This window comes from Mobula birostris, chromosome 4 (genome assembly GCF_030028105.1).
Source record: "Mobula birostris isolate sMobBir1 chromosome 4, sMobBir1.hap1, whole genome shotgun sequence".
Classification (NCBI taxonomy): domain Eukaryota; kingdom Metazoa; phylum Chordata; class Chondrichthyes; order Myliobatiformes; family Myliobatidae; genus Mobula; species Mobula birostris.
Genome location: NC_092373.1, coordinates 178,777,254 through 178,803,499, shown reverse-complemented (window position 1 = coordinate 178,803,499; position 26,246 = coordinate 178,777,254). Strand labels below are relative to the sequence as shown.

Here is a 26,246-nt window from a genome sequence, read left to right as displayed (position 1 = left end):
GCAACATAACTAGACGGATTGCAGTATTTGAAAGCAGCAACTCACTATCACCTTTTCCAAGGCAATAAATGCAGACTTTGCCAGTAAGGCCAACATAACTATAAAGTCAAATCAAAAGTCAAGTTCATTCAAGACAATTTCAGAAAGTCTCTTATACTATGATTATGTATAGAACTTATACTATGAATGGTAGGACAGCATAGGACAGCTATGGTATGGTAGTAGAGACTGCAATGGAACTGAGGAACTCAAAAATACAAGTGCATAGTCCATTGAAAGTAACATCATAGGTAGACAGAGTGGTAAAAAGAGCATTTAGTAAGCTGGCCTTCATCAGACAGGGCAATGAGTATAGGTGATAGGACATTACACAATGTAGTTATAGAAATTGAGATGAAGGACTCAAGGACTCTTCATCTCATGTTCTTGGTGTCACTGGACAACAAAGACTTTGCTTCATGAATACTTTTGGGTGTATCTAATGCATTTTGGGTTGTTGATCATGAAAATCACCATGAAATTTCCCTATCCTGCATCATTTTTTTGAGATTGCCTATATTTCTTATTTCAATTCATATTCAAGTCAATTAAAATGTTGCTCACAATGTGAGCTGATAAGTTCTCTATCTTGTTCAGGAATGCTTACGCAGAGCAGATGCTGCATGGCAGGACAGCCTATAAATTTCCATGAAAGATTTTGATATTTAAGACGAATGTTTCCCAGAATAACTGATGCCAAGATTAAGGAAGGCATTTTTGTTGGTCCATAAATCAAACAGATCAATGACAGGCAATTCAAAGAAATTCTAGTGGGACCAGAGAAAATCGCATGGAAGGCATTCAAGGATGTTGTTGAAATTTTTCTCGGCAACTACAGGAAACCAAACTATGTGCAGCTGGTTGACAACATGCTTCAAGCAACATGTCACTAAAGATTCATTTTTGCATTTCCATTCATACTTCTTCCCGGCAAATCTTGGCGCTGTCAGTGGCGAGCATCGTGAAAGGTTTCACCAGGGCATTGTGGTCGTGGAGAAACAGTATCAGGGCAACTGGAATCCCTCAATGCTGGTTGATTATTGGTGGACACTTAAGCAAGAAACCTCAGACACTGAGTACAAATGAAACTAATGAACAAAACATTTTAGCTTAATTGAACTATTGCAAAGCATCAGGATCATTATGCAATTAAATGCATTATATTCAATAAAAGTTAATTTCTCGCTTCTCCAAATTCCTACATGATATATGTAGTCTGAAAATATATTTTGTGTTCAGCTTCAAGTGGTCTACCATGAAGAAAAAAATTCTTAGGAAACATTTTCAAAAAACTTTGTTGTCCAGTATATTTATTGTTTACTTATTTATTATTATTTCTTTCTTTTTGTATTTGCACAGTTTGTTGTCTTTTGCACCCAGTTTGAACACCCAAGTTAGTGCAGTCTTTCATTGATTCTATTATGGATCTTGGTCTATTATGGATTTATTGAGATGTCCATAAGAAAATAAATCTGAGTGGTATATGGTGGCATATATGTACTTTGATAATAAATTCACTTTGAACTTTATGTAAGTTATTGATGAGGCCTCACTTGTTGCACTGTGTAGTTTGATCACTCTATTATAGGAAGATGTGGCTGAACTAGAAAGAGTGCAGAAAAGATTTACCACAATATTAACAGAACTAGAAGGCTGTTAGACCAGCTGGCAAGGCTACATCTTTATTCCTTGGAACACAGGAGAATACAGGGCACTTTTATAGAAAGATTTAAGATCATGAGAGATGTTGATAAAAGTGGATGGTTGCAGTGGATGGTTACCCCAAGGGTAGGGAGACCAAAACTAGAGTACATAAATTTAGGGTGAAAAGAGAAAGATTTAAGAGAGAATCACTTTTTCCACACAAGGCGAGGTGAATATATGAAACAAGCTACAAGAAGTAGTAATTAATTCAGGTACAATAGTATCATTTAAGAATCAATTGGCCAGATACATTGAGGGGCAGGCCTTACAGTAATACGAGCCAAACACAAGAAATCGGGTGGACACCATGGTCAGTACGGATTCATTGGGCCAAAAGTCCGATCTGTGCTGCATTGCTCTACAACTCTCTTTGACTCTAATATGTATTTAATAAACCATTGTTTCCTTTCATTCACCAACGTCAATCTCAATGCATGGCCTCCAGTTTGGAACAGACAATTGTTGAGGTGTAGAAGACGGTAATAGGTTTAGATAAGGTAAATAATGAAAAGCGATTTTCATCATCAGATAGTTCAAAGACAAAGATTTTAATTTTTACTTCCTAAAAGACAGAAGGAAACGGTGATAACATGCTTTAATTTTATGCAGAAAGCAGTTCAGATGTGCAAATCGTTTATGCTTCTCTCTGACCAAGGGCCCGAGGAATCCGAGATAGATGAAGAGGGCCGGAGCGCATCCCAACCATTCACAATTTTGCTCTACATACTCACGGAAAATTAAAGCACACATTGCTAATCCGTGCATGTAAAGAGAGAGCTCTGATCCAAGCCCCTTCACGCACCCCTCCAACCGTCCGGCCTGATAACTGCTGATAGAAAGCCAACCCTGGAGAAGGAGTAGGACCCTCTGCGCCGCACAACAACGAGTCGTCCTATTGGGCGGTCTCGCCTTAGCAACCGGACTCGGTCGCAATTACCAAGAGAGGCTGTGATTGGAGGAGGCGCCAGCGTGGGGAGGGGGCGATCGTCTCGGCCTGATGTATGTGACCCACCGTACTGTATGTATCAGCCGTCTGCACTGGAACGAAAAACGGTTCGGTATATGCTGGAGGAATGGGCGGCGGCTGCGGAGTTAAGTTTCCACAGCCTATGAAATGCTCCTGATGGCGTGCGTTTCAAATAACCTCTGACAACTAAGTCCAGCCCATGGCTTTCATATGTGGCTTAACCGCTAGACCCGGCGAAACCAGGTCTCTGACAGAAGAGGCAAAGACGGGTCACTGGCGGCTTAAAACCAGTCGCCTCGGGCAAATGGGGCTCGTCTAGGATAAGGAAACTCCGTTCTCAAACCGCCGCTACCTCACGAATGTGCCCACTCGGGGGGGGGGGGGGGGGTGGAGGAAGTCTTCAGGAGCGAACCCTGAAGAAAAATTGCGGAGCTGGAGTCCTACATTGTGTTCTACGTTGAACTCCTGCGACTCCGATGGTACAAAACTATATCGGCCTCTCCCATTCCCTTGGATTCATCAGCTGCGTGGAGAGGGGAGCCTGCTGTATGGGCAACAGCTTAATCTCCAAAGCAACACACGCGAAATGCTGGGGGAACTCAGCAGGTCAGGCAGCAACTATGGAAATGAATAAGCAGTCGGCGTTTCAGGTCGGAGACACTTCTTCAGAACTGGAAAGGAAGGGGGAAGACCCCAGAATAAAAAAAAGGTGGTTGGGGGTGGGGGAAGAGGAAGGAAGACGAGTTAGAAGGTGAAGCAAGGTGGTTTTTAAAGGTAAAGTGCTAGAGGAAGGGAAGAGGGAGGAGCACCCATTGGAGGTGATAGGCAGGTGAGAAAAGGTAGGAAACCAAAGTGGGGAATAGATAAAGATGGAAAAGGGAGGGAAAATATTTTGTTTCAGAAGCAGAAATCGATGTACTTGCTATCAAGCTGGAGGCTACAGGAACCCTTGCAGGTGCTGCCGTTCCAGGTTAGAGTGACCCTGTGAGCAATGAATGACTATGGGGTAACTCCACTTTCCCCAAAGCAATGAAAGTCCCCAATCAGAGCCTCATCACCGGTTGCAGTTTAGAGTCATACCCAGGTATAAATGCAGATATAAATAGCAATAAATAACAAGCATGAAGTTACAATATAAGAGTCCTTAAATTAGTGTAGCTTTTCCCCTTTGTTGAAGAGCCTGATAGTTGAGGGGTAATAACTGTTACTGAACCTAGTGGTGCGAGCCCTGAGGCACCTGTATCTTCTACCTGATGGGAGCAACGAGAAGAGCATGGCCTAGGTGGTGAGATCTTTGATGGTGGATGCTGCTTTTCTACGGCAACATTTTATGTAGATATGCTCAGTGATTGAGAGGGTTTTACCTGTGCTACTGGGCCAAATCCACTTCTGTGGGATTTTCTGCTCAAAGGAATTGGTGTTCCCATAACAGGCACAGAAGAAAATAGTCATCATACAGGCCCTATAGCCTAATTTCATGTCTCCTGTCTATCAACAAGATATACTTATAGGATGCCAACTCCATCCCCATCAATTGCACCCAGTTTCAATCACTAATCAAGACTCTCAAAGTTCAAAGTAAATCTATTATCAAAGTACATATGTCACCCATATATGACCCCGGGATTCCTTTCCTTGCTGACAATCACAATGAGGGGAAAAAACAATAGAATCAATGAAAGACCATACCCAACAGGGGGGACCAACAACCAATGCGTAAACAAAAACAAACTTCAAATACAGAAAGAAAAAATAATAATAATAAATATCGGGAATGAGATGAAAGTGAGTCCTGTTCAGTGATGGGATGAGTGAATTTGAGTGAAGAACCTGATGGTTGAGGGCTAATAACTGTTTTTGAACATGATGGTGCAGGCCCTGAGGTACCTATAACTTTTTCCTGATGGCAACAACAAGAAGAGAGCATGGTTTGTACAGTGGGAGTCCTTGATGATGGACCTCTCTAGGATAATTTAGTGTTCTATTCACCTATTAGCTTATACATCTTTAGAAAATGGGAAGAAATTGGATCTCCCAGAGGAAATCTACGTGGTCAAGGGTAGAATATGCAGTCTCCACAAAAACAAGCACTAGAGATCAGATTAACTCAGATTCTATATGAAACTGAAGTAGCAGTTCTACTACGTGAGGTGGAGTCAATGTAGAGAGGAGTCAAGAAAGGATGCAGAAGTGGGCTGAGAAGTGGCAGATGGAGTTCAACCTGGAGAAGTGTGAGGTGGTACACTTTGGAAGGACAAACTCCAAGGCAGAGTACAAAGTAAATGACAGAATACTTGGTAGTGTGGAGGAGCAGAGGGATCTGGAGGTACATGTCCACAGATCCCTGAAAGTTGCCTCACAGGTGGATAGGGTAGTTAAGAAAGCGTATGTGGTGTTAGCTTTCATAAGTTGAGGGATAGAGTTTAAGAGTCACGATGTATTGATGCAGCTCTATAAAACTCTGGTTAGGCCACTGTGTACAGTAGGAGTACTGTGTCCAGTTCTGGTTGCCTCATTATAGGAAGGATGTGGAAGCATTGGAAAGGGTACAGAGGAGATTTACCAGGATACTGCCTGGTTTAGAGTATGGATTATGATCAGAGATTAAGGGAGCTAGGGCTTTACTCTTTGGAGAGAAGGAGGATGAGAGGAGACATGATAGAGGTGTACAAGATATTAAGAGGAATAGATAGAGTGGATAGCCAGCGCCTCTTCCCCAGGGCACCACTGCTCAATACAAGAGGACATGGCTTTAAGGTAAGGGGTGGGAAGTTCAAGGGGGATATTAGAGGAAGGTTTTTTACTCAGAGTGGTTGGTGCGTGGAATGCACTGCCTGAGTCAGTGGTAGAGGCAGATACACTAGTGAAGTTTAAGAGATTACTAGACAGGTATATGGAGGTGGGGGGTTAAATGGGAGGCAGGGTTTGAGGGTTGGCACATCGTTGTGGGCCAAAGGGCCTGTAATGTGCTGAAAAGAAAAAAATGCAGCTGCTAAAATCTGGAGCTAAAAACAAGCTGCAGGAAGAATTGAGCATTACAGTTTGAGACGCAAAATAAAGTAGTCTCATGAGTTCCTTCGGCTCATGTTTGCTCCAGTATAGCAACTGATATTGGTTCAGGTTAAAGTTTAAGAAACAAAGTTTTTTTTCTGATGTGGGGGGAAAGGAGGATAGAAAGAAGAGTTTAACTGAGGGGGAAGTTTACCTTAGTCAAGATCAATATCTGACCACTGCTGAAGGTGGCAGGTACTACAAACTTAAAATGTTGAATAGCAAGATTTCAGAAGAAAAAGAAGGAATAAGTGACAACATAAACTAAAAGATTCTATTTTTAAGGTGCAGTAGCGCCTGGGAACTTGTTCATAAAACTAATAGTTAAAGGTAAAAACAGAAAATGCAGGAGAAACCTTAGCAAGGCAATCAGCATCAGTGAAAAGAGAAACAATTAACATTTTGGCTGTGGAATACTTTAACAAAACTGAAAGCTAGTGTAGAGAGCAGTGAGAGTAGGGAAAAGCAAAGCACAAAGCCATTTTCCTTTTCCTTGCTCATACGTTTTTCCCCATTTTTTTCCTCAATGGAATCTTCCATTTCCTTGCATACTGCAGGTCTACAATCAAATGATCAGAAATAGCTAAATACTAGAAAGCCATTATTCCTAAATCCACATTCTGAAGCTGAATCTACATTACTAAACTTGCAATCCTTTATCCTTCTGCACAAGATAATGCAAACCAGATACAATATTGTTAGTGCAGCTTTGTTCAACTTCATCCACGTTTCTGTTTTAATGTACAACTTGCCAGCCTCCTGCATTGCACCATTTGTAAATTCAAGTTCAAACAAAACTTCATTGCCATATTCTAATTCATATGGGATGGCAGTAACATGTTACAGCAGGTTTACCCACAGTGACAGCTTTATAAATTTCATCCAATTTCCCTAATCAAAGCCTCGCTAACCTTCTTAATCCCTGAACTTTCAGATCTCTGCCTCTTACAGATCATCTATTTAATTTGTAAGTGAAGAGGCAAGAGACTGTTATTCTTCTCAAACACAGGCCCATTCTATGCAATTCTTCAAACAACAACCATTTCAGCAATCAATCCAGGGAACATTCTCTGCATTTCCTCCAAGACAAATACACTTTTTCCTTAAAACTACAGTACAGGATATGGCTTCACCAAGACCCTAATTAGATATAGCAAGACCATCTCCTTTACATTAAATGCCAACTTTTCTATTTTCCCCAATTACTTGCTATTGTTACATGTTATTTCTTTGAAGATATGAGTATCAATTATCTAATTAAAATAGAAAAATAGATATTAATCACAATGTCTTTTACGTAACCATGTTTATAGCCTAATCATGTTATTGCTGCAAGTTCTCCATTGTTACTTCAACAATATTTTCTTAAAAGCTCTATATCACATTTAGTGTTTCCATAAAACACCTTGGATATCTCACGTTACAGATACTGCGAAACATGTCACCTTCATATAAAGCCTTGATCTGCTTCAAAATACCTTAAATTTTCTCCTGTTTCTTGCTAATTTTCCTTAACTGTCAGATATATCTTTTAATATACTGTAGCCAACTGTCTGAAGACAAAATCAGTTTTGCTGAATAAAACGTTCATAGCTATCAAATCAGTTTCCATAATCCATTCCTCAAACTCCCTCCCCATCCGAAAAAGCTCCAACCCAATTTTTCTGCTAGGTTGATAAATTCACATCTACACAGGAAATATTACAACTTTGCTAAATCAAAAAAAAATGCAGGAATTGCACTGTTTATTAACATCTGGGAGTGTGCACGTATTTTAAAGATTCTGCTCATCAAATGTCTAAGATGAAAGTAGATACAATACACTCCTGGTAATCTGACTAGCAACTGCAGTACCATGCTTCATTATGAGATTTCTTACCTTCACTTGCGAACTGTAGCTTGCTCTATAGCTCTGTGACCTAGCACTTCATTGGTGTCTTATTTAAGAGGAAACTCTTATATAGTAGTCCATAAATGTTGAGCTGTTAAATAATTCAATCAAAAGGTCACACATTTGGAGTTCAATCCCTCCCATCAGCTTCTTAACACCAGAAATAATACTTAAAAATAAGGTAGCTGTCCAAAAGACAAAGAGAATGCAGATGCTAGAAATCCAAGCAACACACACAAAATGCTGGAGGAACTCAGCAGGCCAGGTAGCATTTAGGAAAAGAATACAGACAATGTTTCGAGCCAAAACCCTTCTGCAGGACTGGAGAAAAAGGCTGAGGAGTAGATTTAAAAGGTGGAAGAGGGGAGAGAAAAACACAAGGTGGTAGGTGAAACCAGGAGGGGGAAGGATGAGATAAAGAGCTGGGAAGTTGATTGGTGAAAGAGACAGAAGGCCAAAGAAGAAAGAAAAGGAGGGAGAAGCACCAGAGGGAGGTGATGGGTTGGCAGAGATAAGGTGAGAGAGAAAAAGGGATGGGAAATGGTGAAGGGAGGGGGGAATAGTGGGGGGGCATTACTGTAAGTCTGAGAAATCAATGTTCATGTCATCAGTTTGGAGGCTCTCCAAACTGAATTCAAGGTGTTGTTCCTCCAACCCAAGTTTGGCCTCATCACGACAGCGGCCATGGGTGGACATATCGAAATGGAAATGGGAAGTGGAATTAAAATGGGTTTCCACTGGGAGATCCTGCTTGTTCTTGCGGATGAGAGTAAGTGCTCAGAGAAGCAGTCTTCCAACCTACGTTGGGTCTCACCGATGTACAGGAGGCAACAGTGTGAGCACCAAAAACAGTAAATGACCCCAACACTCACAGGTGAAGTGTCGCCTCATCTGGAAGGACTGTTTAGGGTCCAGAATGGTAGTGAGGGAGTTGGTGTAGCACTTATTCTGCCTACAAGGGTAAGTGCCAGGAGGAAGATTAGTGGGGGGGGGATAAATGCTCAAGGGAATAATCCCTACAGAAAGCAAAAAGTGATGGTGGGGGGGGGAGGGGAGGAAAGATGTGCTAGGTGGTGAGATCCTGTTAGAGGCAGCAGAAGTTTCAGAGAATTATGTGCTGGATACGGAGGCTGTTGGGGGTGGTAGGTGAGGACAAGAGGAACCCTATCCCCGGTAGGGTGGCAGGAGGATGGGGTAAGAGCAGATGTGCGTGAAATTTAAGGGATGTGCTTGAGGGCAGCATTGATGATGGAGGAAGGGAAGCCCCTTTTATCTCCTTTGTTCTAGAATTGAAAGCCTCATCCTGAGTAGATGTGGCAGATGGAAGAATTGGGAGAAGGGGATGGCATTTTTACAAGTAACAGGGTGGGACAAGGGTATAGTCCAGGTAGCTGTGAGTCCATGGGTTTATAAGAGATATCAGTGGAAAAGCTGTCTCCAGAGATAGAGGCAGCGAGATCATAAAAGGGGAGGGAGGTGTTGGAAATGGACCAGGTAAATCTGAGGGCAAGGTGGAAGTTGGAGGCAAAGTGGATGAAGTCAACAAGTTCAGTATGGTTGCAGGAAGTGGCACCAATGTAGTCGTTGATGTAGTGCAGGAAAAGTGCAGAATGTTCACCAGTGTAGGCTTGGAACATGCTGTTCCACGTAGCCAACAAACAGGCAGGCCTAGCCAGGACCCATGCAAGTACCCATAGCCTGAAATGTCAATTGTACTCTTTTCCTAGATGCTGGCTGGCCTGCTGAGTTCCTCCAGCACTTTGTGTGTTTCTCGGTTTTCCAGCATCTGCAGATTTTTCTCTTATTTGTGAGTACATTTAAAAGATGTGGGGGGGGGGGGGAGGAGAGGAATACTAGGTTCCTCCAACCTGAATGTGGCCTCATTATGACATTAGAGGCCATGGATTGACATTTCAGAATGGGAATGGGAAGTGGAATTAAAATGGTTGGCCACTGGGAGATCCCATTTCTTCTGGCACACCTACGCTCCATCCACTGCGAAAACCAGTGGCCACTCATTTTAATTCCACTTCCCATTCCAATATATCAATCCATGGCCTCCTCTACTGTCCTGATGAGGCCACACTCAGGTTGGAGGAACACCGTATATTCCATCAGGGTAGCCTTCAACCTGATGGCATGAACATTGATATCTGCTTTTCCCTCTCTCACCTTATCTCCTTGCCTCCCTCTGGTGCTTCTTCTCCATTTTCGATCTTCCATGGCCTTCTGTCCTCTCCTATCAGACATCCCCTTCTCCAGTCCTGTATCTTTCACCAATCAACTTCCCAGCCCTTTACTTCATCCCTCCCAGTCACTCATCACCTCATTTCTCTCTCTCACTCTCTCCCCTCCCCCACCTTTAAAATCTATTCATCTTTTATTCTCTTTGGCCCAAAACGTCAACAGTACTCCCCCCCCCCCCCCCCACCAAATGCTGCCTGGCATGCTGAGTTCCTCCAGCATTTTGTGTCCATGAGACATGCTATATCTATCATACAACATTTCTAAAATGCATATTATGCTTATTTAAACACTGCTGTGCATTTTAAACTGATGTTATATATTAAAGACGACACGTGATAAACAGACTGCAAGACTTTTGCTATTTCAAATAAGCCAAGTTTTATTGCTGTTTTAAAAATCTAGACAAAAATATTTCAATATTTAACTGGAATTTTACCACACAGAGCAAATTGTGAGAAATACAAAATAAAAACACAAGATTGATAGTGTCTCAACCAGCAATTGGCCTTTATGCATATTTAAACAGGTCTGCTGAAACACTACTAACAATATAAATTGGCATGGACCAAAACATGACAAAGTATTAACTTTATACAATCTCAAAATGGTAAAAGTAATTAACAATCAAGTTTGATTCAGCAAGCTGATAGCTCTAAGATTAAAACATTAAATTGAGAAATCTAACAAGATGCAAAGTAACTTCAACATTTCAGAAATCATGGTCATTCTTAAGGCATAAGAGTCCATAATCCCATGCAGCAGAATCTTTACAACCACTTCTTCCCCATCCAGCAGAGCCATTCAGAAACAACCAGGTTTTGTTACAAAGCATTGTTGATCATGAAGCTTCTAAGAATGTTCAACTGACCATCCAGTGCTGTAAGTCCCTCACCATAAATCTGCACTTAGGTGAGAACAGTCAAGTCAACACAAGTAACACAAATGTAAGAGTAAGCCGTAAGCAAATAATATCAACTGCTTTGTTCACAGCAGATACCGATTTGGTGGTGGCCGAAAAGCTAGACTGCACATTATCAACAAGTCTACACAATGTGACATTTATTATGGAATGAAAAACATTAAACTCCTCATGAGATTACCACACTTTATGTCGAACTGTTCAAAGCAAGCTCCTCAATGGAGTAGCCATTAGTTTAACCAAGAATCAGCTGCATCAGTTTCATCCAAACAAGCTTGTAAATCAAATTCCTTGGCTGTAGAAGACACAAACTCGCCAGTCATTGAAGTCGAACCAGACACCTAAAATAAAGTTGAAACATTGAGACATTAAGTGAAAGTGAAAATATTCAGTTGGAGCATCTTCGAGTCAAAACAGATCTTCGCTGAACACTGAACTGGAGTACAGCCCTACAGCTACAGAGACAGTATTCCTAACACTGGTTCCCATGCTTTGCATTTTCTTAAAGTAAAAAGATATACGAAGAGCATGTGACAAAAAAAAACTGAAAGACTGACCGAAAAAGTAACTCATTCAAAGCAAAGATCTATATTCTATGAGCAGAGTAAATATTAACCATTTTGTGCCAATAATTAGTTACACACCACAATCAGTGGATGGACACACTTTGAGGTGCTCTGGTTCAACTTTCTCTTTGTGGAGAGGCAAGAAATTTTGCACCCTAGAAACACAGGTGACTGGTAGGTGAAGTCAGCAATCCTAAGGAGACATGAATTAGCAAACAGCCAACCTCAATTTCCTTCCTGCCAAATTCAAAGAGTACACTAATTTGAGTGAAAAGATACCTAAAAACAGACAAACAATAGGATTACGCTTTTCTACAGTGGTTTGATCAGCTTAAGTCGCAAAACTCTAAACCAGTAGAGTACAAGGTGCGAATTATTCAAAACTATACTGCAATATATTTGTTTAAATCTGTTGAGTGCCAAAACGCCTCTCTGACCATGCCATTGGCTATCTGTTCTAATGACCCCTTATTTAATAACCACACAAAGAACCAGAATTTATTCCACAATTAAAAAGAGTGCCACAGTAATGAAAGTTATCATAAATGTATTAGTTTGCCCTATTAGCCCAAACTCTTCAATTACCCATTGGTTAAAAAAAAGTACATAATGTAGTTACGCAAACACAAGGAAATCTGCAGATGCTGGAATTTCAAGCAACACACATAAAAGTTGTTGGTGAATGCAGCAGGCCAGGCAGCATCTCTAGGAAGAGATACAGTCGACGTTTCGGGCTGAGACCCTTCGTCAGGACTAACTGAAGGAAGAGCTAGTAAGAGATTTGAAAGTGGGAGGGGGAGGGGGAGATCCAAAATGATAGAAGACAGGAGGGGGAGGGATGGCACCTCCCCCTTGTACCCCATCCATTATTGCCCATCCTCTGGGCTTGCCCCCCCGCTTCTTTCTCCCTAGGCTTCCCATCCCATGATCCTCTCATATGCCTTTTGCCAATCAACTGTCCAGCTCTTGGCTCCATCCCTCCCCCTCCTGTCTTCTCCTATCATTTTGGATCTCCCCCTCCCACTTTCAAATCTCTTACTAGCTCTTCCTTCAGTTAGTCCTGACGAAGGGGCTCAGCCCGAAACGTCGACTGTTCCTCTTCCTAGAGATGCTGCCTGGCCTGCTGTGTTCACCAGCAACTTTTATGTGTGTTACATAGTGTAGTTTATCACATTGCACTTCATTCTTTGGTTTAGAGATACATACCTGAGGAGATGGTGCTCGTGTGTTGCTAGGAGTACATCCACTTTCATCATGTGAACTTGCCTGACTTCCATTTGAGCAGTTAACAGATTCTGTTTCCATATCAAAATCAAATTCTGTCCTACAGGGAACAAGAATTTAATGTAATTTAAATTCTATACACTTTTAAAATGTTACTGCATACCACAAAAGTTAAAATTCAATTTTAATTCCTCCTTATTTTACTTGAGTTTATTTTATTTCTATTAGAAATACACAATTCAATTCTAAATCCGAAAATGGCAAAAAAAATGTCTCAACTCAATTATTTGATAATCTGTACAAATTATTGCACATACACTGCTTGTAAACCACTGCCTTCTTCTGCAGGTGGATCCCAGGCATGAAGTGCAATTCTCCATAACCTAATTTGCTGATCCCAGGATCTACGACTGAACTTCTTAAATTTGTTTGGAGTCCGGGGGTGAACACCTGGCTTTCGAAGATGCCTGAAAGAAAGAATTTAATGCTGTTTAATTTCATTCATTGACTAGTCCTGCATGCATCCAATCAAAATCTAATCCAGGTAAAACCAAACATTTTACTAGACAGTGAACAATGCTGTACCCTCTCATTGCTATCATGTACAAATTGATGACAAATTTTACTCACGTGACTCAATCTTGTCACAATGGAAAGCTGTCTCAAAACCTTGCAATATCATCCAAAAATGAAATAAACATCTGTTTGTCAAGAGCATTCATCTCTACGTTTCCATATTCCTTTCAATCTCTATCCCCATTAAGTTTTGAACCTCCTCAAGTTCCCGGAATAGAATTCATTCGAACAATTTTCCTTGTTCATCGAACCTTTAACTGCCACAACTTCCAAGATGCAATTCTCTTTGCTCAAGGCCCTTCTGGACTTATAAGAATCTCAATCAGTATTATTACCATTTCTTAATTTACGCTCAATTCCTCTTTATTACAGAACATGAACAGTTTCAGCCGCACAAACACCAGAGATTCTACAAATGCTAGAAATCCAGAGTAACACTATTCATGTTCAAGAAAATTCTGGAAGAACTCAAGTGGATCAGGCAACCATTTATGGAGAGGAATAAACAGTTGACATTTCGAGCAGAGACTCTACATCAGTTTCATTAAGTTATTTACATACATGAAACAATCATACATGAATAATAATTATTCCCCAGTCAACAGCATTCATTTAAACCCTACTTCAGACACCAGCACACACACAAAAAAAAATAAGGAAGGACCTTTTACTAAGCTGAGGGGGCAAGAGATGCGAGTAACTGGTAGGATGATTAGCTAGGGGATAGGTTTCCGCATAGAAGATACCACAACTTAATACCTGAAAGACTGACAGAGGCCCTCATGATGCTTAAGCAGTTCTTGGATGTGTACTTGAAGAGCCATGGTAATAGACGGAAGGTAGGATTAGGTGGTCCTTGATTCAGTATCACAATGGTCTGAATTAGCCTCCGGTACAGGAGTACAAGCTGAAGAAAATTGTGTTTCCTTCTCTAAACTCATTGTGTAGCTGCCCACAAGATCTACAAATTCAGAAAGTAGCAACCATGGTTCCAGCAAAAATATTCATATCCAAAATATCTGGAAATTTGAGCAAAAAAAAAAAAAAAATCTGCTGGAAGAACTCAGTAGGGTGAACAGCATCTGTAGGGGAAGGAGTTGCTATTTCAGGACAAGACCCTGCATCATGACAGAATGGAGAAAAAGATAGCGGGTATAAATAGAAGAGGGATGAGACAGGAGGTAGTAGGTCATAGGTAGACCAAGGTGAGGGGTGAGAAGAGAGATGCAAGGTATGATAGGCAGTCTGTTCTCTCCTTTGGAATTTTTGCTCAAATCATGGTCACGAAACTTAATTATTAGCTATTCAAAATGCTAACAAACCCCTGAACTTCTCATCTAAATACATACACAGGTCAATGGTCAATATATCAAACAGGACAGTTTTCACAGACACAAGAAATAGGTATCATTACGACAAAGATTGTACCAACAGAATGGCAGGAAGGGCTGTTATTCAAACCTTCACAGGTAAAATTTATTCTGCAAAATGATAAAGGCTCAAGACAAACTCCAGCTGCAAATTCCAATGTATGCAAGGGAAAGGATTCCTTCAACTGAGTACTGGCGCAAGTTGTGCTCAAAATTAGCTAACTGATGTGAATAACATGCACAAAATGCTGGAGGAACTTAGCAAGTTAGGCAGTAACTATGGAGTCAAATAAATGGTCGATGCTTTGAATCGAAACTCTTCATCAGGACTGGAAAAGGAGGCAGAATCCAGAATAAGGTGGTGGTGGAGGGGGAAGGAGAGTAGATGAAACAAAAAAAAAAAAAAAAATAATCGGGGAGGTAATAGGTGGAAGAGGTTAAGGAGCTGAAGGAGGAATCTAAATAGGCAAGGACAGTGGACCATGGAAAAAGGAGGGCCACCACAGTGACATGATGGGCAAGTAAGAAGGGTGAGAGGGGGACCAGACTGGGGAATGGAAATACGGTGTTTTATAATGTAAATAACATTAGCTTGCAAAAAATCTGCTAATGGTACATATGGGAACTAGCACTTTTGACTAATTACTCCATTGGGCTCAAGCCAAAATAGCACACAAGTACAGAGTTTAAATTAGTGTCTACTATTGGGTAATACTTTACATCTTCAGCACTGAATTAGTTTCTTCTGGCAGACTGCATCGTGCAGCTGAGCCCAAAATAATTTCAATGCACTTGTACTGATTCAGACCTAACTCAGAGCAAATAGAAGAGAGAGCCACCAACAGCAAAACTATCAGACAGAAGATATCTCTTGTGCACTTACTTCGGAACTTCCCGAATGAATCGATCATATGCAATGGTATTTTTTCCATAGTTAATTTGTTTTTGCCTTCTCATCAATACCACTTCATCAGTTTCAAGTTCAGATGGTGCAAGTGATTCCCTGGAGCCGCTGGAACTGAAATCAAGTACTTTAGGAATTAAGCAATTATTTTCCGTTCTGCTCTGGCTTATGGTAGAAGAAAATCTTCACAGATAAGCTACTCATTTAGTTTGCCAATATAAACCATTAATTGCCTAAAATGGTCATATTTAAATTCCCATATCTGAATACATTATACTTTGAAGTATTAATGTGGCATGTAGCAGCACACACACAAAAAAGATCAACTGCTCAGTGACAACTATTATAGGTGGAGATGAAACTACTAGAAAATAGTCAAGCCAACTAGATTCTCGCACCAGCCACAAGAGAAAGCTACGCGCATTATCTATACTTCACTGCACACTGCAGTAAACTGGAGGCATTCATAGCCCCAAATTAGAAAGGAATCATAGTATTGCTGGCCATTCAATGTCTCCAAAAATACAACCCATCCAACACATTCTCATGAAAAAAGCGAGTCTAACAATGTAACTAGGAAAACTTGTAAAGAGGAATAGGGCAGGAGCACAAAATTTTACTTGCAACTATTTATTTCCAAGTCCTTGGAAACTAGATATACCTTTCAGATGAGTAATCCCTCTCAGGGTCGTTAAAATCATTAAGCAAGAGTCGCCTTTTATATCTGGAAAGGAAAACATAAATTGACAATAAAAATTTAGAAGGTTTTAATAATTTTTTTAAAAAAGTCAATAAAAATACCTCAGCTAACCACGAAACAGAAAAGAGCTCAACATTTGATGCTCTCACACCTTTAACTGCTGAACGTTTTTGAATCGGAGAAAAGAGAACATTTAACTAATGAATCACAGCTTTAGACAAACAAGGAGCAGCAAAAAGATTAACACATTCAAATATGTTTAAAAACAAAGATACAATACTGCCCTCCCCAACCCTCTTTTTTCCGACACCTGATCAAGCTTTTGCTATACTTAGGGGTTAGGAAAGCTGTTGAGTAAATCTGAAGTAAACATAGCATGGAAAGGTTTAAGTGACACGGCTTAGAATCTGGGAAGAGAAATTTAAAACTAGATGCCAGAAACCTGACAGCATGTAGTGCCAAACACTCAGGAAGTCAAGTAGCAAAATAGAAAGTTCCAGAGTTTTCTGCTTTTTACACTTAGGAAAAGTAGTCTGCTTTTAGAAGTACGCCAATAAAACAATACCAGCAAGAAAACCAGCCAGTTTGCAGTAGGCCAAACAAATCCAAAAAAAAATGTTGTCATTGTTCAATCGTAACAAAAAGGGCTCGTTAAGCAAGGTAACCAGATTATGATGAGACATCTCAAACCAGTCCTGGAATGTGCCCGAGATTAATTATTCTACTTGAGTTCCTACTATACAAAGAGAAATGTATCATTTATATTTTTATCTGTTAAGTAAAAACGTGTTATATAGACATTAATACAAAATGCACAGGAATGCTTCAATAGTAACGATTAACAGCTTCCTTTAAAAATATATACAAGGAAAATATATACATTTTTAAACAGAGCATTCCAAAATGGAAAGTCAATTTAGCACACAAACCTCTTCAAATCCCGATAAACAGTTTGCCTTGTGGCCTCATCTTCTACTGCTGTACCCCAATCTGCAGCACATCGGGGAGCTGGTCCATCACTATCTGGTGTTGTGAAACTGCAGAAGATAATTTTATCATTGTCTATTTTAATAACAGATTTTTGTAACATGATCCTGTCTTCACATTCATTAATTATCAAAGTTTATTCAATACAGCATTTGAGCATCAGTCAGGATTCCACTGTAGAAAAAGATCAGCTCAGATACAAAACTGGCCTAAGGAATATATGGGAACACAGACTAGTACAGCATAGTACAGGCCCACAATGTTGTGCCAACCTTTCAAACTAGATATGTAATAGGACTGTGTTAAAATGTTTAACCTACCACTGTTAGAGATACAGTGCTCTGCTTACTCTTTCTACTCATCACAAAATGTGTCTGGTCATCCTATTCTGTAAACACTTCAGCTGTTAGCCCATTATCCATTGGTCACACAGGTATCATGTTGACTAATGGATAATGATATTATGATTTATTTTAATGTAGCAATAAAAACTACACAATTTTTATTTGTCAGTATTAGAAATATGGGGGAAGGAAAACTATCAGTATTATGCCACACCTGTAGCAGATTCCTTGCTTCTATAGTACTCTGCAAAAGTCTTAGTCACCCTAGATCTTTTTTAATATAAATTGTTTTCGTCTTTTCCATTAGTATATCAGTAGAAAAGAGCAAATTTTAGACTTCCAAACATTCATTTTCCAAGAAATTAAATGTTAAGAGAATCTTTTGCATTTTGTTAAAAGAAAGTAACTTATTAAGTAATAGAATCACAATGAGAAAATCTGCAGATGCTGGAAATCAAAGCAACACACAAAATGCTGGAGGAACTCAGCAGGCCAGGCAGCATCTATAGAAAAGAGTACAGTCAAAGTTTTGGGCCAAGACCCTTCAGCAGTCCTGCTGAGTTCCTCCATCATTTTATGTGAGATGTTAAGTAATTGAACACTTTTCAAATGAAAACTTGATTACTTTGTAGGTATGTAACCCAGTGCATGATTAAACAGATCAATGCCATAATGAGTTGAGTGAACTAAACAGATTAAATGAAACAGAAATGTGTATAGAAGGAATCAGACTATATCAACAAGGACTCTCTCAAGAAGAAATTTCATGGCAGACAGGGGTTTCAAGATGTACTGTCCAAGCTCTTCTGAAGCACAAAGAAACAGGCACGGTTGAGGACCAGAAATGCAGTGGTTGGCTATGGAAACTGAGCGCAACACACGACAGACACATCAAACTGATGTCTCTTTTAAATCAGAAGTCCAGCACCGCTATCAGCTCCGATCTTACAGAAATCACAGCAACTAAGTACACCCTCTACAGTCCAGAGAAGCCTGGTCAGAAGTGGTCTTCATGGAAGAGTTGCTGCCAAACCGCCATTCGTCCGAAGTGGAAACAAAACCAAAAGACCCGCCTATGCACAAAAACACAAGGACCAGGGTGCTGAGCGACAGCACAAGTGCTCTGGACAGCTGGGTCGAAATTTGAAATTATTGGCTCACACAGGAGGCCTTCTGTCTGTAGAAGAGTTGGAGAGCACCACATGGATGAGTATCTGCAGCCAACAGTGAAGCACGGCAGATTCCCTGCAGGTTTGGAACTGCATTTCTGCAAATGAAGTTGGTGATCTGGTCAGAATTAATGGAATCCTCAATGCTGAGAAAATACAGCCATCTATCATGCAATACTTCCAGGCGTCTGATCAGTCTCAACTTTATTCTACAGCAGGACAATGACCCCAAACACACAGCCAATGCAATGAAAAACTCTCTTCAGTGAAAAGAAGAACAAAGAGCTCTGCAACAGATGATATGGCCTCCAAAAAGCCCTGATCATGGATGTCTGAGATTACCTAGAGGAACAAAAGCAAGCAAGACAGCCAAACTCCTCAGAAAAACTATGGCTAGTTCTCCATGATGCTTGGAACAATCTACCAGCCAATTTTCTTGTAAAACAGTGTACCCAAGAGAACTGATGCACTTTTAAATGCAAAGGATGGTCACACCAAATATTGATTTGATTTAGTTCTTTTTACCATCTACTGCTCTTAGCTTTTTTTGATATTTAGAAACTTTTCATTATTTTTGAAAGTATCTTCGCTTTACATTAGTGTCTAACTTTTGCACAGTACTGTACAGGAGCTTATTTTTACAATCCATATTTTGTTTTAAGTCTAACCATATAGAGAATTTATTCCCAGACTAGGGACAGGATTAATTATGCAAATAAATGGGATCTCAATTTTTGGTAAACAATCAGGAAGATTGAAGTGAAATTTAGGTCTTAAAAACTTTGAATTAATTTAAGTTTACCTGTTCATCGTCATCTCATCAGGATGCAATGAAATTCTTGGTCACATGAAATTTAGAGCAAGAGTAATGGTAATAATAAATATAACAATAAAAGTAATGATGAGCACAAAGCAGCAATAGGGTGCAAAGGTAGCAGTGCAAACAGAAACGATGAAGTAACGATAACAGAATAACCAAGAAAAGTAGATTTAAGAGTATGTGAAGGAGAAAGCACCACTGAGAGGGTGAATGGTTCAGAAGTCTAATGGCAATGGAGAAAAAGCTGCTCTTAAATATGGACACTCAGGCTTTTAAGCTCCTGCATCATCTCCCAGAAGGTAGAACACAAGGGACCCATCAGAAATATTAAGCTTAGGTAAGCAATCTTTCTTGGTTTTATCACTAGTGACTTAGACTTGTACAAAAGTGGACAAAGATTTGAAGCAATAAAAGACATGTTATTGTGAGATGGTGCCAATAACACGGTTAGTTTCATCACTGACCGCATGTGTACACAGAACTATCTTTGCATTGTAAACCATTGTGCCAACTCATTTATTTCAGATTAGTAGACATCTATTCCAGTACAGTTTCCGACTAAATCAGCCATCTTCAAAAACAGTGCAACTCAAACACTTGTTTTCCTTCAGTGGTTGCAGTATCATAGCAATCCCTGTTCTAAGTCAACTGGGACTTAAGACAGTATTTTTTAAAATATAAATCACAGGGTTAAATAAACCAGCTACAGGAATACAAGGGGCATTCATCTTAACACAAAAATAGGAGTGAAGAGATTTTTGCAATTTGTCTCATTGCATTGGAAAAGAACTTTCAAATCTTGTCATACACCATCCTGCACATTCTGTAATGTATTTTACCCAATTCTCAGCTTAATTAACGACACATTTAGTATCACCTCGGCCCACTGATACTCAAGCGGTCCTGTGTACCCCAATCAACACATTTATTCCTTCCACCACTGACATACACAGTGGCTGCAGTGCCTACAAAAAAACACTGCAGCTGCTTATGTGAGCTACTGACAGCACCTCATGAATCATTGATCTCTAACACTCAAGAAAACTAAGGGACCAAGTATATGGAGAAAACAACCAGTTGCAGGTTCCTGTCCACGTTGCACACCATCCTCATGAGAAACTGTCTCACCAGTCCTTCAGTTGCTGGATCTAAAAGGTCTAGAGTTTCCTATTAATAGAAATGTGAGAGTACTGTGGCAGTTCAAGACAGCAGCTCAATACTGCCTTCAAGAAAATAAGGTGAGTAAAAGTGACCATGCCCTGCCCATGGTAGTCAGATCCTCTTGAGAGATTCAACCTCTTAAAAGATGTTCTGACATCAGCTCCCAACACAAATGTCACATGATCACCACACGCTGCAGTAATTCACACAAGTGCAGTTTTATTCTCCCTTTCAAAGCATGCACAAAAGGCACTGAGCTCATCTGGTAATGGAGCACCACAGCCATTCATGTTAGGTTTCATCTTATAGGACAGTGGTCCCCAGCCACCAGGCCGAGGACCGGTACCGGGCCGCGAGGAAATGATATGATTTGGTGATATGAAATGATGAGTCAGCTGCACCTTTCCTCATTCCCTGGCACGCCCACTGTTGGAACTTGAACGCACGCGAGGTCATTACCCACGCGTCATCCATATCAACTCCTCGAGCTTGCAAATGATGGTGGGCTGAAAAGTATGTTTGACATAACATCTCTGCCGGCATTCTGGATCAAAGTCAAGGCTGAATATCCTGAGATAGCACTGAAAACGTTGCTTCCATTTCCAACATCATATCTCTGCAAAGCGGGGTTTTCTACAATAAATGCAATGAAAACTAAATTGCGGAATAGACTGGACACAAGGAACCCCCTTCTAATATAAACAACAGGAATTCTGCAGATGCTGGAAATTCAAGCAACACACATCAAAGTTGCTGGTGAACGCAGCAGGCCAGGCAGCATCTGTAGGAAGAGGTGCAGTCGACGTTTCAGGCCGAGATCCTTCGTCAGGACTAACTGAAGGAAGAGTGAGTAAGGGATTTGAAAGTTGGAGGGGGGAGGGGGAGATCCAAAATGATAGGAGAAGTCAGGAGGGGGAGGGATGGAGCCAAGAGCTGGACAGGTGATAGGCAAAAGGGGATACGAGAGGATCATGGGACAGGAGGTCCGGGAAGACTTATTTTTATGCACACATTCTTTCTCTCACTCTCCTTTTTCTCCCTCTGTCCCTCTGAATATACCTCTTGCCCATCCTCTGGGTCCCCCCCCACCCTCCCCTTCTTCCCGGACCTCCTGACCCATGATCCTCTCGTATCCCCTTTTGCAAGAAACGAAATTGAGTGCATTAGCCACTTATAAGTGACTTAGTTGACTTATCACCTATATTCCGGTCATGATTAACACCACCCCCCCACGGCCGGTCGGCTCATCCGCAAGAATATTGTCAATATTAAACCGGTCCACGGTGCAAAAAAGGTTGGGGACCCGTGTTACAGGAAGTAATGACCTGCAAACCCTGCTGGAACTGATAGGCATCCAATTCCATTTCTACCTTCAACTGGAATTTTTTTTTTAAACTATTAAAATAGCCTTCTGTAGGTTGTACCTGGGCTACTTGTATAGCTCTGGTCACAGGTTTTGAATGCCACAGATTTAGCCCTTAGCAAACTACGAACCTCCCTGAAGGCACACACTCATCCACGTCTTGATGAAGTCGGAGACAACTGTGGCATATTCAAATTCAAAAAATGAGTCCACTCCATCGATTCAAAGCAGCCCTGTAAGCATTTCGCCACATCCCTTAACCATACTCTCTTGATCTTCACCACTGCTGCTATGGTCCTTAGTCTCTACCCGTATGTTGACAGTATAAGTACAGCTAGGTGATCACATTTTCCCAAATATGGGTATGGGATGGCATGGTAAGCTTTTTTTTAAAATATAATTTTTATTGAATTTTCAAAATGAATACATGAAAAGATGGTGTCTACCCTCCCCCCTCCCCCCCCCCATATATAGTCCTACCTAAAAAAGAAGTAAAAAAAGAAGAAAGAAGAACCGTCTGGGTGTTAGAAGGTTTCCACATGCTCCATGGAGTTCAAAATAAATTTGGTATACTTATTCGTTACTTTCCCCAAGGGACCAAGATCTTTATCAGAGCACTTAAATATGCCATCCTATCTTAAGGGCGCCAAATATTCAGAAATAAGGGCGCCAAATATTCAGAAATGTTACATATTTATCTCTTAAATTATAAGTAATTTTTTCGAGTGGAACAGAACTAGCCATTTCATTATTCCAACGATTCATACTTAAACACGAATCAGATTTCCAAGTAACTGCTATAGTCTTCTTAGCTACTGCCAATGCAATTTTCATAAATTCTTTCTAATATTTATTCAATTTAAGTTTCGGCTTTATCCCTTCAATATCACCTAATAGAAATAATACAGAGTTATGTGGAAGTTGAGTTCCAGTAATTTGTTCCAATAAGACTCTTAAATTTATCCAAAAGGGTTGAATTTTAAAACAAGACCAAGTAGAATGTAAAAAAGTACCAATTTCTTGATTACACCGAAAGCATTTATCGGATAGATTTGAATTTAATCTATTTATTTTTTGTGGTGTAATATATAATTGGTGTAAAAAATTATATTGTACTAATCTAAGTCAAACATTTATTGTATTTGTCATACTGTCAAGACAGAGTCTTGACCAATTTGTTTCATCAATATTAATATTCAGATGTTTCCCATTTTTGTTTTGACTTATGGATTCCTTGTTTAATTGTCTGTTCTTGAATCAAATTATACATACAAGAAATAAATTTAATTTTCCCTTTTTGAATTAAAGTTTCAAGGTATATGAACGAGGTATATTGTTGTCATTTGAACAATTAAAGCATAAATATAAAATATCAAATAATACTTTCTTTTGTTACCTTCAATTAAGGGCTTACTTAAAAGGTAAGCTGGGTCAAACAATGTTTTTGCCAAAACCTAATGAAATTGAAACTTTAATTCAAAAATGGTAAGCATTCTTGATGGTGACAAAATAGTGGTGAAGTGTGTTGGCTCCTTTGGTCCTACAGGTGATGTGTTGGTGGTAGTTGTTCAGGGACTTTTTCAAGCTGGCCTGGTTGAAATACCCCACAATGACAGGGAAGGCATCCAGGAGTACCGTTTCGTGACCACTGATCACAGTGCTCAACTCTTCCAGTGTCTGCCTGACATTGACCTGAGGTGGAATTTACACCGCCACCAGGATGATAGCAGAAATCTCCCTTTGCAGACAAAATGGACAATATTTGAGTGCCAGATGTTCTTGGCTGGTTGAGCAGGACTGAGATATAACCACGATGAATTAACCATAAAGCATACTCCACCTCTCCTACCTTTAAAAGACAAGACAGTTGAAAGAGACTTTTCTTCTATAAACTCCCATCAGTCTAGCCCTTTCTTTTATGCTCAAAATTCTCTTTGATGCTGCATTCCATTTCCCTCACTTACTCTTTAGTCACGTGCTCATCCTTCTCAGGCACTTCTTCGGGTTCAGGGATGACCCACTTCAACAATGTAGAGACTTTCAAAGTGATTAGTAAGCATCTTGCAGGACAAGAACTACAAACTTCATTAGAAAAGCAATGGGTGGGTTTTAGCTTGAATTGCTGTACACTTTTCCATTGTGGCTTGGCATCCACGTGTCCCTAGGAGATTAAGTTAAAGGACCTGTCCAGGTACTTCCCCAACAGAGTGAATGTGTTCAACTAAAGGATCCTCATACGTCAGCAAGGATGGCACATTGCATTTAAATTTCAAAGGGGGAGGTTCAGGAGCTGATGTTCTTGTGGCATCTTGTATGGGGATAGATGGGTTTGAGGAGTGGGGGTGGGTTGATAATCATGTTGCCATTCTTTCTGTCAATGTGGGGAGGGGTTGCTATTTCTCTTTGAACTGACTTCCATTGCTTTGTTTTGTGGCTATCTGGAGAAAAACAATCTCAAGAGATGTATACTGCATACACGTTTGTTAATAAATGAACCTTTGAAGGTTTGTGTATTCAGGAAATCTCTTGCCAGATCAAGTTTACCTCAGACACCTGCCTTCCCATTGGGACTGGCTTATTATGATTTCAGCCTCTGCATTGCTTTTCCATCAGACCAACATTCCCAATGAAATAATTTGCCTATCCAACTCATGGCAACTTTTTATTACTTGTTGCTTTGAAATTTGTCAACATCTCTTACTACACATTGCAGAGCTGCTACTGCCAGGTTTGTAACCTTGGCCTTTGGACATTTTCCTTCCTGATGTGAAAGTTGATGGCAGTTTTCTTCAATGGCATCCAGCCTTGCTGAAAGGACCTTTCATAGACTGACACTGACACACTTACAAAATGAAACACCAGAGGTGCTTGCTAAGTCAGGAAGTGGTATTACCCCTGTGACAAGAATACACATAGATTAAGATGTTAGCTGTCCTGTGTGATCAGCAGTTGGTCTGCCACCTGTCTTCAGGAGAGAGAGAGATAAGGAAAACAATGGAGCAGCATTTGGAGATGTGTAATGAAGGGATGGGAGAGAGAGTAACAGAAGGAGGGAGCTGTTAAGAGCGGCTCCCCCTTTGAACCCTGAACTGTTTGAAGTGATGGACAGGCGATACCCCAGCAGGGGGATAAAAAGGGACAGGTTCGCTAAGGCAACACACACACGACACCCGAGGTAACAAGACCCTGGAAGCGGTGCGTCTCTCACAAGTCTGTGGGAAGTACCGGACCATAAACGCACAGGGTGGAAAGGCACGATCGGCGGGAACCTGGTGTGTGTCCACCCTTGCCTGGGTGCCAGGTTCAGTGCAGGGAAACGATCGTATCTGGAAACGGAGGGGTCACGGTCGGTGACCTCAGATGACATCACAAAGGACTCGCCCGACAGCTGACTGCGAAGGTCTGTGTGGAAGCCGTTTGAATATTCATTCGTTTTTGCTCTCTCTCTCTCTCCTTCCCCCACACTGTCCATCTCCCACAGCAGCGATTACTGCGAACTGAACTGAACTTTGCGTCACTTTGAAACCGGTCATTTGCCCCTAGACAACGATAGAGCTTGATTGATCCTGTTATCTGAATTCTGTGTACATGCATGTTTATCATTGCTGAACTGTTGCATTCATTATCCTTTTGATTAGAGTACTGTGTTGCTTGTTTCTTTAATAAAACATTCTTAGTTCTAGTAATCCAGACTCCGAGTGATCCATTTCTGCTGGTTTGGCAACCCAGTCACGGGGTACGTAACATAAGTGGGGTTCTCGTCCGCGATTTTGAACGCTAAATTTGGGACGGAGTAATTGATTGGGTTAAAATTCCCGAAAGAAAGAAAAGACAAACAGCAGAAATGGAGGCTGAGGAACTTATAAAGGCGCCGACCTTGGAGGCATTAGAGGATGCTAGGAAATCGGAATTGGTAGCTGTGGCCAAACGGTTGAATCTTGCTAAGGGGAAGTCGACAATGAGGAGAGAGGAGATACACAGAGCTATCGTAGAGCACTATGTATCTAAAGGTGTGTTTCCCCAAGGCGAGCTGGGGGTGGTGTCTATTGAAAAACCTGCTGGAGACGCGGTACAGGTGCAGCTTGAAAAACTGAGACTCGAGCACGAGTTCCAGGTACAGCAGTTGGAGCGAGAAGAGAAAGAGAGGGACAGACAGTTGCAGCGAGAAGAGAAGGAGAGAGAGTTAGAAAGGCAGGAGAGAGACAGACAGCTGGAGCGAGAGGAGAAACAGAGGGAAAGGGAAT

At 40.7% G+C, this 26,246-nt stretch overlaps 2 protein-coding genes across 7 annotated transcripts in view; both read right to left on the bottom strand.

Moving 5' to 3' along the window:
• ccdc142 (coiled-coil domain containing 142) overlaps positions 1 to 2,601 on the bottom strand; it is a 124,939-nt gene extending 122,338 nt beyond the window's left edge. For all 5 annotated transcript variants that reach the window (XR_011885815.1, XM_072256619.1, XM_072256620.1 and 2 more), the window contains exon 1: positions 2,475 to 2,601. The gene's annotated coding sequence lies outside the window, so the exon portion shown is untranslated. The remainder of the gene's footprint in view (positions 1 to 2,474) is intronic.
• Positions 2,602 to 10,258: 7,657 nt separating this feature from the next.
• Positions 10,259 to 26,246, bottom strand: part of slbp (stem-loop histone mRNA binding protein) — a 28,414-nt gene continuing 12,426 nt past the window's right edge. For both annotated transcript variants that reach the window (XM_072256618.1, XM_072256617.1), the window contains exons 3-8: positions 17,088 to 17,195; positions 16,120 to 16,182; positions 15,438 to 15,572; positions 12,926 to 13,075; positions 12,591 to 12,708; positions 10,259 to 11,159 (exon numbers count right to left, since the gene is read on the bottom strand). In XM_072256618.1, coding sequence (XP_072112719.1) covers positions 11,049 to 11,159; positions 12,591 to 12,708; positions 12,926 to 13,075; positions 15,438 to 15,572; positions 16,120 to 16,182; positions 17,088 to 17,195 — 685 coding nt within the window. In that variant the 3' untranslated portion in view covers positions 10,259 to 11,048. The remainder of the gene's footprint in view (positions 11,160 to 12,590; positions 12,709 to 12,925; positions 13,076 to 15,437; positions 15,573 to 16,119; positions 16,183 to 17,087; positions 17,196 to 26,246) is intronic.